General features: G+C 36.3%; 1 protein-coding gene across 2 annotated transcripts in view; it reads right to left on the bottom strand.

The window, feature by feature from the left end:
- ps (RNA-binding protein Nova-1-like protein passilla) overlaps positions 1-12,095 on the bottom strand; it is a 108,530-nt gene that overhangs the window by 77,365 nt on the left and 19,070 nt on the right. For both annotated transcript variants that reach the window (XM_089232836.1, XM_089232832.1), the window contains exon 2: positions 7,008-7,157. Coding sequence is in view for 1 of the 2 variants with exons in the window: in XM_089232832.1 (XP_089088958.1) it covers positions 7,008-7,157 (150 nt within the window). In the remaining variant the exon portion in view is untranslated. The remainder of the gene's footprint in view (positions 1-7,007; positions 7,158-12,095) is intronic.

The following is a 12,095-nucleotide window of genomic DNA, read 5'->3' as shown; positions in this document are numbered from 1 at the left end:
CTTTTATAAAACTTGTAAATGCAACTAATAAGATTAGTTGCATATTAGTTGCATTTGTTCAAATGTAACCAATATGCTTATTCATTGGATTTTTCAAGTTTTATAAAAGAGCCTTTTTCATCAAACTTTTATAGTGTAATCTTGCTCTTAGACACAAAACTTTTTAAAATGTTCCAATATTAAAAATTTACATGAACTTGAGGCAGATTTATGGTTTAGCTGGCTGTGGGCTACAAAAAATTTTGCCGCTTTTCTCTCATTCTACTATAATTTTTTTGACCATTTATTTCTTAAATTTGCTGTGCTATAGCCCACTCAGTATGGGCCTAAACTGAAAAGCCAAAAAAACTGATACAGGCATGTGTATGCAAATAAAGGGATATGGAATCAATCAGAGTATGGCGCTGCAGTCTGCAACACCTATATAACACAACAAGTGTCTGGCATAGTTGTTAGATCGGTTACTGCTGCAACAATGGCAGGTTATCAAGATTTAAGTGAGTTTGAACGTGGTGTTATAGTCGTGCACGAGAGATGGGACATAGCATCTCCGAGGTAGCGATGAAATTTGGATTTTAACGTACGACCATTTCACGAGTGTACCGTGAATATCGGGAATCTGGTAAAAAATTAAATCTACGACATCGCTGCGGATGGGAAAAATATCATGCAAGAACGGGACCAACGACGACTGACGAAAATCATTAAACGTGACAGACGTGCAACCCTTCCGCAAATTGCTGCAGATTTCAATGCTGGGCCATCAACAAGTGTCAGCGTGCGAACCATTCAACGAAATATCATCGATATGAGCTTTCGGAGCCGAAGGTCCACTCGTGTACCCTTGATGACTGCACGACACAAAGCTTTACGCCTCGCCTGGGCCCAACAACACCGACATTGGACTGTTGAGAAACACGTTGCCTGGTCTGACGAGTCTCGGTTCCAATTGCTTCGAGCTGATGGACGTGTACGGGTATGGAGACAACCTCATGAATCCATGGACCCTACAGTCAACAGGGGACTGTTCAAGCTGGTGGAGGCTCTGTGATGGTATGGGGCGTGTACAGTTGGCGTGATATGGGACCCCTGATACGTCTAGATACGACTCTCACAGGTGACAGGTACGTAAGCATCCTGTCTGATCACCTGCACCCATTCATGTCCAATGTGCATTCCGACGGACTTGGACAATTTCAGCAGGACAATGCGACACCCCACACGTCCAGAATTGCTACAAAGTGGCTCCAGGAACACTCTTCTGACTTTAGACACTTCCGCTGGCCACCAAAATCCCCAGACATGAACATTATTGAACATATCTGGGATGCCTTGCAGCGTGCTGTTCAGAAGAGATCTCCACCCCTTCTTACTCTTACGGATTTATGGACAGCCCTGCAGGATTCATGGTGTCAATTACTTCCAGCACTACTTCAGACATTAGTTGAGTCCATGTCACGTCATGTTGCGGCACTTCTGCGGGCTCGAGGGGGCCCTACACGATATTAGGCAGGTGTACCAGTTTTTTAGCTCTTCAGTGTATGTTTGCCTTTGTTCCTCAGTTACTTTTTCCGTCATTATTTCCTTCTTCACCTGGTCCCCTTTCTCTCTATATATAGGTCACTCTTTTAGCTCACCGATCTGGTTTATTGCTCTCTTGGTCAAAATATTACAAAATTAAAAGGGAGAGAAAACAAATTGATAAAAACAACAAAAATCATATCGACATATATGACTGCCACTACTAATACATAACCATTACATGTACAAGATATAACATGTACTAACATCACCCGAACAAGAATTTTTATGACATTCCCGTTACAATGATGTAAATGTGATAACCACAAGTGTCCTTCATGCCACTATTCTAGCTAGGGTGCTAGGCGGGACAACACGAATGGTTTCATAACAACCCCCCGCCCCATATTACATGTAATTTATATTTTATATATATTCATTTTTTTTTCAATATAAATATAACCAGCCAGATAGAGTCAACCAAAACACCAAGACCGAAGCTGATCCTTAGCTAAGGCTCTCTCCAGACAAACCCCCATTTAAACCAATCCCACATTGCTCACCAAAATAGGTTTAGGGCGAGATGACTTGACCTGGCAGTTATATATATGTGTGTATTTTTCTTTCCTCTATTCAAGTTCTTCATGCATTTCATGTCCACAACACACGTGCGTACTCATATTGTCATATTCATGTTGCTCACCGAATAAGGTGCTAAGCGAGATGCCACGGGTGCTCCCTAATTATATATATTCCCCCACACAATACTTCTATTTTACATATTTTCATTAAAACCACAGGGAGATGACTCGCTCCGATTTTTTATTTATATATAATATAAATATAAAAACTGAAATTTTGGCATAAGGTATTTTGAGGTATGCGCTCAAGAATGATATGGAAAATAACAGTGTCACTCTAACAGTTATGGTTACAGTGAGAAAATTTCGAAAATATCAAATGGCAACAAGTTTTTTGTATTGGAATGCGATCTCCATACTGAAAAACACTAAATAGCGTTGGAATGGCACCTGTATCACGAAAATCCCCGGAGCTAGGCAAGGAAAAAGTGAAAAGGACTTTGCCGTGCACCAGAGCATTAATGTTAGTTTCATTCGTCACACCGTTTCTTCGGCTGAGATCCCAGCCCGATTAGTCCTCCACAAGGTCATGTGGAAAATTTGTGAAACGCAATAAAATGCTTTATTTTATGGTACTTCTCTGTCCTTATTGGTTGTCCTCACTTTTAGCCTATCTACCGCCAGTGATTTTCATGCTACAGTTGCCGTTCAAACGCTATTTAGGGTTTTTCACAATGGAGATCGCATTCCAATACAAAAAACTTGGTGTTGCCATTTGATATTTTTGAAATTTTCTCACTGTAACCGTAACTGTTAGAGTGACACTGTTGTTTTCTATATCATTCTTGAGCGCATACCTCAAAATACCTTATGCCAAAATTTCATTCAGTTTCTGTGAATGGTATGATAGTTAGGGGCCCATATGTCGGGATAGTTTTTTTATAATCACCCTATATATATATATATATATATATATATATATATATATATATATATAAAAATATGGCAAGTGTAAGATAACAGATGAGATGGCATGGGGGGAGAGGGGGGGGCTCAATTGCTTTCAAAACATACCTCCATCCTAATATGTGTACATTCATCTTAACTAAACCCTGAAACTTCTCCAACTCCTAATCCCATCTTGTCTGTAATCACCACAAAATTTGTTAATCGCGACAGTACCTAATTTTCCGGGGAAAAATATGTTGTAAAAGTTTGTATGTTTTTCTTTTTTTTTTGACACAAAATAAAATGTTCCAGACTCTGCCACAAAGCTGGGCTGGAAGAGATCTCGGCAACGGGATAAGTCCAGTGGCAAAGTTCTGCCGTTCATTCATTCATGCTCTCTTAGTCATTTTTCGTCACTTATATGCTTTCAAACTTTCTATCTCACTCATCAGCTTGGTCCCTTGTTCTTTAGATTAGTCACTTTTTTGGTCACTCACATGCTGGCACACTGATTTTGATCACTCACGGGCTTGCAAACTCTCTAGATCACTCCTTTGGTCACATGCTTGCAAACTCTAGGTCATTCATTTGGTTACTCACCAACCTAATCCATCGCTTTCTGGGAAAAGGTGGATTTATAGTTTTGTAAATTCTGGCATTAACCCATTTTACTAATTTTCTTGACCACTTTTTTTTAAATTTGCCGCCCTGGGCTATAGCCCGCGAAGTCCCCCTGTAAATATGCCTACACATGATCCCATGCTTTTGAGCCATACTTTGCCGACAAAGATTGAGAAAACTTGAGAAGACAGAGCTTGGAACAGTAATACCAGAACAATGAATGCACTCTATTACCAAGGGCAAGTGTGCATTTTGATGCCCTCATCTATTAATTACTATTGTGTTGCATTACTGATTGAAGCCATTTTTATTTAAATGACCAATTGTGGAACAAATTATCCAAGTTTCCATTATTTTCTACGGAAAAGTTTGATTTGATATACGAGTGATTTGGATAACGAGCACGTTGGCGGACAAATTAAGCTCATTAACCACTTGCCTGACATGGGCATCAGCTTCTTCCCAAAATTGACTTGCCGTACCTAGCATGGGCATAGTAATCTTTACCTCTAGAGAGCGCTAACAAAAAGTACACATTTAACTAAATCTGCACAAACGCTATGGCTTCATGCAACAGTAATGATACATTATCTTGCAATTGAATCAGACACATAATCTAGTTCAGTCACATAATCTATCTAAAAACTAGATTATTTATATTTCATACAAAAAATTCAAATAAGAAATTTAATAAGTTTTAAAAAAAAAAAAAAGGGCAATCTTTTTATTTAAAAATCTTAATTTTAATTCTTAAGTATGATTTTCTATAATTGTCTTATTCCTAGTCATGGACATATGAATAGAATGAAAAAATAGACATTTTCTGCACAGCAAAAAATTAAAAACCCATCAGGCAAGTGGTTAACCGAAGTTCCACTGTATAAGGAAAATCAATAGATGTAAGTATATCAAAATAAAATATATTTTCTTATTAAAAAAATATAAGAATATATTTTTTCATTGTAGTCTCATGAATATGAAATCATACTACACCCAGTGGCTAAAAGATTAGGATCACCTTGCTAACACATCACTAATATTCTGTAAGACCTCCTCTGGTACTTTAATGACAGCAGATATTCTCCTAGGCATGGACTCTACAAGTTGCTGAAACTGTTAAGGACAAATATTAGCCCATGCTAACAAAATGGCAGCTCTTAATTCCTGGTCCTGAGTTGTATTGAACTGCAATTTGTTGCGTTGTAGCTCTTCTGTTACTACACACACAATGTGTCAATCGCCTGGCACCTCTTTTGTTCACAGGCAATTTCCGCTACTAATCCGTGAGGGGCATTCTTAATTTCTAGGCCACTGAGTGTATATGTCGTGATTACATCATTAAGAAAAAACAGATGTAAGTAGGTAAAGAAACTTAAAATCGTGTTCGCAGCTATCTATCCTGGAGAAAACAGTGTCTTCAATACTTGAAGAGGCTGTTTAATAATGAAAAGCTTCTAAAGTTTTCCAAATATAGCAATTTTTTTAAAATATTCTCTGCACCATCTCTTAATTTTCATCATGCATTTCAATCACTATATTTTGCAGTGTTCTCCAAATGCAGTTCCAACCACCTTATAAATTTTATTTAAAATAAATGCATGTAACTACTTTCATTCACCCATTTTAGGTATGGAAAATATAACAAAGCTAATGCAGGCTAGAATGAGTAGGCATACATGAAATGGAATTTCCAGCAAAAGCAAAAATGTTCCACCTTTCTAAATACTTGCTATTTGGTTGCAACTTCACATCAAAATCCAACTAACAACTTCAGTTTAGATCCTTATCACCTTTGAAAGGGTATGGCTTATACCGATATGAGACCCCTACTAGACAGTAATGACGGATAACCGAATCTCATGTTGAGGTGTACAAAATACAGAAGCTCTAATAAAACTAATTCTGATTGATAGCCAATCAGCCACGAACAGAGATGGCAGCACTATTTGAACACATAACAAGCATTTTTAAGAAATAGACTTCATGTTTTGTTCAGAACACATACACGCACATTCCAGCATGTACTTATTTGTTAGAAATTCTATAAAAGAACATGAACGAGATGCATGTGTGGTTTAATAGTAGCAGTCAGTCAAACAATGATGTAGTCAGAAGAAAGAACAGAACAACACTCTTTGACACAAAAATGTATAATTACACATCCAATAGCTTCTTCATTGATAATCTTTTCAAACTCTTTGAAAAAAGCAATTTTGGAAAGGAAAAAAAAATTGAAACCTCAAACGCATAATTGAGGTGGTGCTTTTTGACTACCATGGAAAAATGTTCAAAAACCTAAACCTCTTTTCAATGTGCTCTAATCTTTTTGACTATCAGAACCACATTAGCAAGCTTCTAATCCAGTAGGACGATATCCTCAGCAACACTTTTCCTGTAAATCTGTGCAACTGGCACCAGCAGTTCGTTAGTACATTCTCTAATAGGGTAAATATCATCTAGTCCCAGTGCTTTGTTAGCACACATTTTCAAGTTTTAGGACTTTCATATCTTCTACTTGAATATTGTTGAGAACCCCATGGTACACCCATACTTTGGATATCGCCTTATCTATTGAAAACTCGTGCAAAAATGTCCTTGAATCTTGAATGCACCACACATGCTTATATTTCTCTCTACTATAGACCCTTCTACCAAGGGGGGACCAACTGCTCCCCTTACATTCATTATTGACATACCTGAAGATGATTTTGGGTCAGTGCCAGTTTTATCTCCCAACCTAGATTCAACTTCCTTCTTACTATCCCTTATTACTTACTTCAATGTCCTTTTTTCAGCAAATGCTGACAGGTTACTGCTTCCACTTTCATACTTCGAATGAAATGAATGAATAATGATAATGAATGAAATTAATGATAAATATCATTATTCTCATATCTCTTTGGCCGGAAACACAGAATTGTCTTATAACTGCAGGAAACATAAATTAAAGAGCTTATAAGTGAGAGATCACTAATGTTAATGTATCAACATTCCCATTCATCAAACCACACAATTATATTCAGAGAAATCTTACAAATGGGCCTGGGATCTCAAGTACATGGGAGGGACCTTATGATAATGAGATTTAATATTATGATTGTCAAGGATAAGTGTGCAAATGGGTAGGCAGGTACTTCCAACTAGGTAAAGATTCCAGAACATGACTTTATGGGGTGAACACAATACCGTTATGCCTTGTTCGTAAAGCAAAAAAAGTTCTATTGTTAGGATAATGTGTCATATTGGAAGATAGCTCTTGTAAAGTGATGGGTAGAAGGAAAAACTATTTTTTTCAATAAGTGAAATAATAAAAAGATTTTATTCTGTAACACTCACCAGGATAAAAGTCATTTGCTTTGGACATCTTTACCCTTGCTCCTGCATCTTTTTGAAGTTGAGCAATTGTTTCTCCTCCTTTACCAATAATGGCACCTGCAGCCACAGATGGAACAAGAATTTTGAAGTGATAACTTCCATTTGCTGTTGCTAGAAAAAAACAAAAAGTTTAGAATTTCTGATTATAAATGAATATATACTAATATTTATAATTAAGATGCAAATGCATTGTGAAAACAATTTCAAAGATATACAGTAATTTTTTGATATAAATTAAACTATCTCTTCTTTCTTTCAAACCAAGCGCAACTTGGGTCTATCATTATCTATGGGCAATTTACTACCTACTGAATTGTGCCGAAAGTGTAAGTGTGTGTACCTAACAGTATCTAGTGTTGTGGCTGATTTTCCAGTGCTGCCATCTATATTTCAGAAGTGAAGTGTAATGATTGAATTACATTTGTACTGTTTGAAGATAAATAAGCTGCTGGGATGTAACGTATAAGGTACATCAAGAAAAATAAGGGATGGAAAAAAACTTAGAAACATAGCACCTTTTTACACATCCAACCATGTATGAACTTCTTAATTATTTTTTTTCCAATAACTTAGAAAAACCTTAACATTTAAATAAAATGAAATGTTAACATCTTGATGAAATGTTAATGTCTTCAGCAGTTCTGCTTCTGACTCATCAGTTCATAAATTGAAATAAATTTTCTCACTTAAATTTTCCCATTTTTCTCACCACAAACAAAATATTGATTTTCTACCTGTCTGTAATATCAAAGAAATGAAAAAGATAAATCAAGGAATAAATAAATTCCTCTGCTATTACGTGTGCAGAAAAAGCAAAATCTCACAACCATTTGTAGGAAGACATGGACAATAGGCTCGATCATGTGGGTTTGAAAGTCAATCAATAGCACAATCATTTTCTAAATCTAGACCAGTTTTTCTGAAATAAAAACTACAGATATAACACGAGATCTTCACAGCAGAATATGCCAAAAATTACGAAGTATGTCACCGAACAATCTTTGGAAGAATTTTAAGAACTCGTCTGCATATAGTTTATTAGTTCTTGAGAACTAAAGAAATTTTTATCCTAGAACATTTCAATCAGCTTAGGGCTCATTGCAGAACAATGAAAAATGTTGTTCTTTGGGACATGGGATCCTATAAGCTGGTACAGTAAATGAGTGAAGGAAAAAAATTCTGAAAAAAGGAGGGAACAATTAGACAGAAAAGTTTGGAAGACTGATCTAAAATTCCCATTTTCTTGTTTGTGAAAGAATTTCATTTGTTAAGTTCTTTCCCATGGCTTATTCTTACAATCAATCTATGTGCATGTACCCCTCTTTTGTGCACTTTTACCAATACTCATCAAAACTTGCATAATATCAAATCCAAACCCATGCTGTGTCATACAGACTGGACAATAGCAATACAAAAAAAAAATTAAAAAAGATTGAAAACACTAACTACGATGAAAACACTCATCTTGAGAATACCACAGTCCAATCTTCAGCAGATTGGGAGGCTGTGTCAACACTTCATTTATATATAGATAAATCTTATATATTTATAGATAATCTTATCTATCAAGGGTGTTTCACAAAAGCTCACAAATTGTAAGGGAATAAAAAAAAACGACCTGTTCTAGATCAAAGTATTTCAAATGTTTCTGCATTATTTTTCCAAAACATTTTTATTGCCCTGCTTTTTTTTTTTATTGAGCTCCTATGTTAATAGCCACTTCTATGCAAGACTGATTTATTCCAGCTCCCCTTCAAGAAAATACTAATAACTTTCAAACACTACTTTAGGTCAAGACTTTCACAATTCGAAAAATAATTAGGAGCTGGGCATGCTAACATCAGCATGGGAGAATGGAGACACCCCCCCCCCCCCCGGGACAACGTAACCATAGCATTAAAATTCTTAATTAAAAAAATTTAAATTTTATTTAAATATAACAGCATATAGGCGCTGGAATCAAGGTGCTCAGGCCACTCGAGCCCTCCTCCACCCAAGAAACTTTGAGAGATTAAATATTAAAAAAACACTCAGACTTGGCAATGTTACATATCCCTGCATATGCCCTAGTAGGTCACATATAAAGACGTTTCGCAGGGTTGGGATTTTACCAGGACATAGTAAAAACTAGGTATTTACTGGTAAATACAATGGTAAAAACCTGGTAAATACAATTAGCCTTTAAGTATTTATGATAATACATAAACTGTTTTTAATTTACTAAAAAGTATTAGTATTTAATTAATAATTATATTAGTGTATTTCATAATACAGTAAAATTTCCCTATAATGGCTACTAACGGGACAGTGAAAATGTGGCTATTGGTAGTGGTATTTCTGGGGGAAAAAGACTAAAATTTGCAATCCACGCACATAGCATATGAATAACAATCCACTATCGTAATCAGTTATATAGTTGATTATATTAAAATATATGATTATATATTGATAATATTATAATAGATTAATTAGCCATACAGCACTATTATAACATCCTGCAATTCAGGCGTGTGGTGCTCAGGCAGAACACAAGTGAGAAAAACTGATGTGGACCAAGACCGTACCAGCAACCCCAAATAGTTCTTTGTTCATACTAGACCTTTCTAGGGCATTCCTAAATCCATCCGATAGCTGAAGACATAGGCACTGACATACATTCTTGTTAAAAATAAAAATCCCTTTCACAAAATTAATGCCCTGGACATTTCTATTCCTATTTGTGAGTGGCATTTTTTTGAACGAAATCATCCCTTTTGGAGTAGCGAGTGAGTAGTTTCTGGTAATCCGATAACTTGCGTATCCCTCTAGTAATTAGACTAATCATTAGGATGCTGACAAGGTCTCTTCTGCTGTCCCCTGCATTATCTCTTCCAAGTGTTTTTCCCTCTCCACTGCCTTCATTATATCCATCTAGCATTTGTACAAAGGGAAAAAAAAAACAATCTCCCCCCCCCCCCCCCGTGAAGTTGGGGAAGTGGGAAAACTCCATTAAAAATCACAACTTGAAAATTATTTTTCTCACTGCGATATGCATATTTTTCCAGAATCCATGTCCAAAGTGACTGTTATTCAGAAACGTTTGGAGGTTTCTTGTAATGTTAAGTCTATGGGATGCGTTCGGTTCCAACAAAATAGTCTTTGTTTGGAGATTACAGTTGTTTGGCAGTGGCTGTTAGAGGTTTTACAGCAGACAGTTGTATCTCTATAATTAGCTACCAGAGATGGTAAATACAGCAATTAAATTATATGTAAATACTGATTTTTAATATTTCGGCTCTATTTCCATATATCAGTAGAAGAAAAGATGGATAAACCACTAGACTCATTGTTAGTCAGAAATTTTCAATTAGAATGTGATTAATGTTTCCCAAGTTTTTTTTACACTAACCTGTTTTTACAAAATCATGTAGAAAACTTCATTGCATTTTGTTTTTCACAGGAAATTTTGACTGGTTTAACCACCAGTAAACCTGGTAAATACTACCAGACTGTTTGTTTACCAATAAGGCAGTGCTTGACAGAACAACAACAAAGTCTATATGCCAACCAAATATTTCAAGGACCAATCGCAATTCAAGAGTTGTAGCCCAAGTAGATAAGATACTCGCCTGAAGTACCAAAGGATGTTTACAGGTGTCGCGAGTTTGATACCCAGTTCGGCCTTGTCAGACACTTTCCTGAAGCTGGGCTATAATAGAAATGGTGAAAACATAGCCACAGGAAAAGATTGATACGGCAGGGAGTCCCACATCGAGGGGTTGGAGCACCAACGAGTATAAAAAAGCAAAATGTCCAATAAATTGTAGGTCCTGGTCATATTAGCTCTTGTGTACAGAAAATGACAGTGGTGCATTAAAAATGATCAAATAACAAGGTGCAATTATGGTAAAAACCATGGTAAATACAATAGACACTCTGTAATCCGGCATTTTTAAGAGTTTTCTTAGATCATTGAAGAGAAAAACATGTGCATGTAGGCCTATGTCTTTCCATATAAATTTATATTACTTAGATGGGCGTTTTCCAATTGCTTCCGGTAATCAGGCGATTTTGGTAATCCAGCACACAGTGATATGTCAGATAAGCAAGAGTCTACTATACTGGTAAAAAGCATCAATGGTAAATACTGTGCCAACCCTGATGTCTGCCCCCCCAAAGCAGAACATTTTTGCATTGTTTTGCAACAAGCCCTCAGCTGACTGAAAATGTTCTACAGCAAAAATTTCTTTAAGTGTTTTCTATGCCACACTTTCCTGAAGCTGGGCTATAATAGAAATGTTGACATGGCCACAGAAAAAGATTGACAACATGGCCACACAGAAGCAGAGATGGCATTGACTCCCTACAGCACGTCAAAACATGGGTTATTTATCAAATTCCTTCAAAATCACCATAGCTTGATAGAACAGGTGCCAGGTTGCCACGATGACTTAAAAATTGGCATTGGTGCCCAATTTATATATATATATATTTTATGTACAATAACTGAATTGAAGTCTGAGAAGGGCACAAAATTATCAGGAATTGTCAGCGCGTCTGCTAGCACGAAAAGGTCTGTCCTGGAAAAGTTAACGAGTAAATTATTCTGGACCGATTTTCTCAGAAAAAAAATGCTTGGCACCTATGAAATTTTAATGGTTGGTGTGTGTGTGTGTGTATTTTTTTTTTGATTTGTCAAGCCCCAGATAATTCATACAAAATCTTAAATGCCAATTCTAATTTTTTAGTAGCCATGGCATCCTGAGGTTCGTAAAGCTTTGCTTTAGGGAAATAGCAAGAATGATTGAAAAGGTTTCGTGCTAAAACCACATCAATGCTTAAAAAAAACTAAAAATGTTTAAGGAGAAGCAACTGAATATAATTTAATTGGCGAAAGGTTTGAATTGGCCACAAGAGCTAAAAATTAATCTTCAAAACAGTGTAAGCCAGTGGTTCTCCAAGTGGGTGTTGCCAACCCTTGTCACAGGCACAGTGGTCTGCTGGCAATAATTATATATTATATATATTCTCTTATTCTCAGTGCTTGGAAGTGTTTCTTTTATGTTTTAC

This window comes from Pholcus phalangioides, unplaced genomic scaffold, assembly GCF_987345545.1.
Source record: "Pholcus phalangioides strain wild (caught in Gottingen) unplaced genomic scaffold, Ppha-v1.0 ptg000007l_1, whole genome shotgun sequence".
NCBI classification, from domain to species: domain Eukaryota; kingdom Metazoa; phylum Arthropoda; class Arachnida; order Araneae; family Pholcidae; genus Pholcus; species Pholcus phalangioides.
Note: the sequence above shows the minus strand (reverse complement) of the source record. Positions and strands in the feature narration are given on the sequence as shown.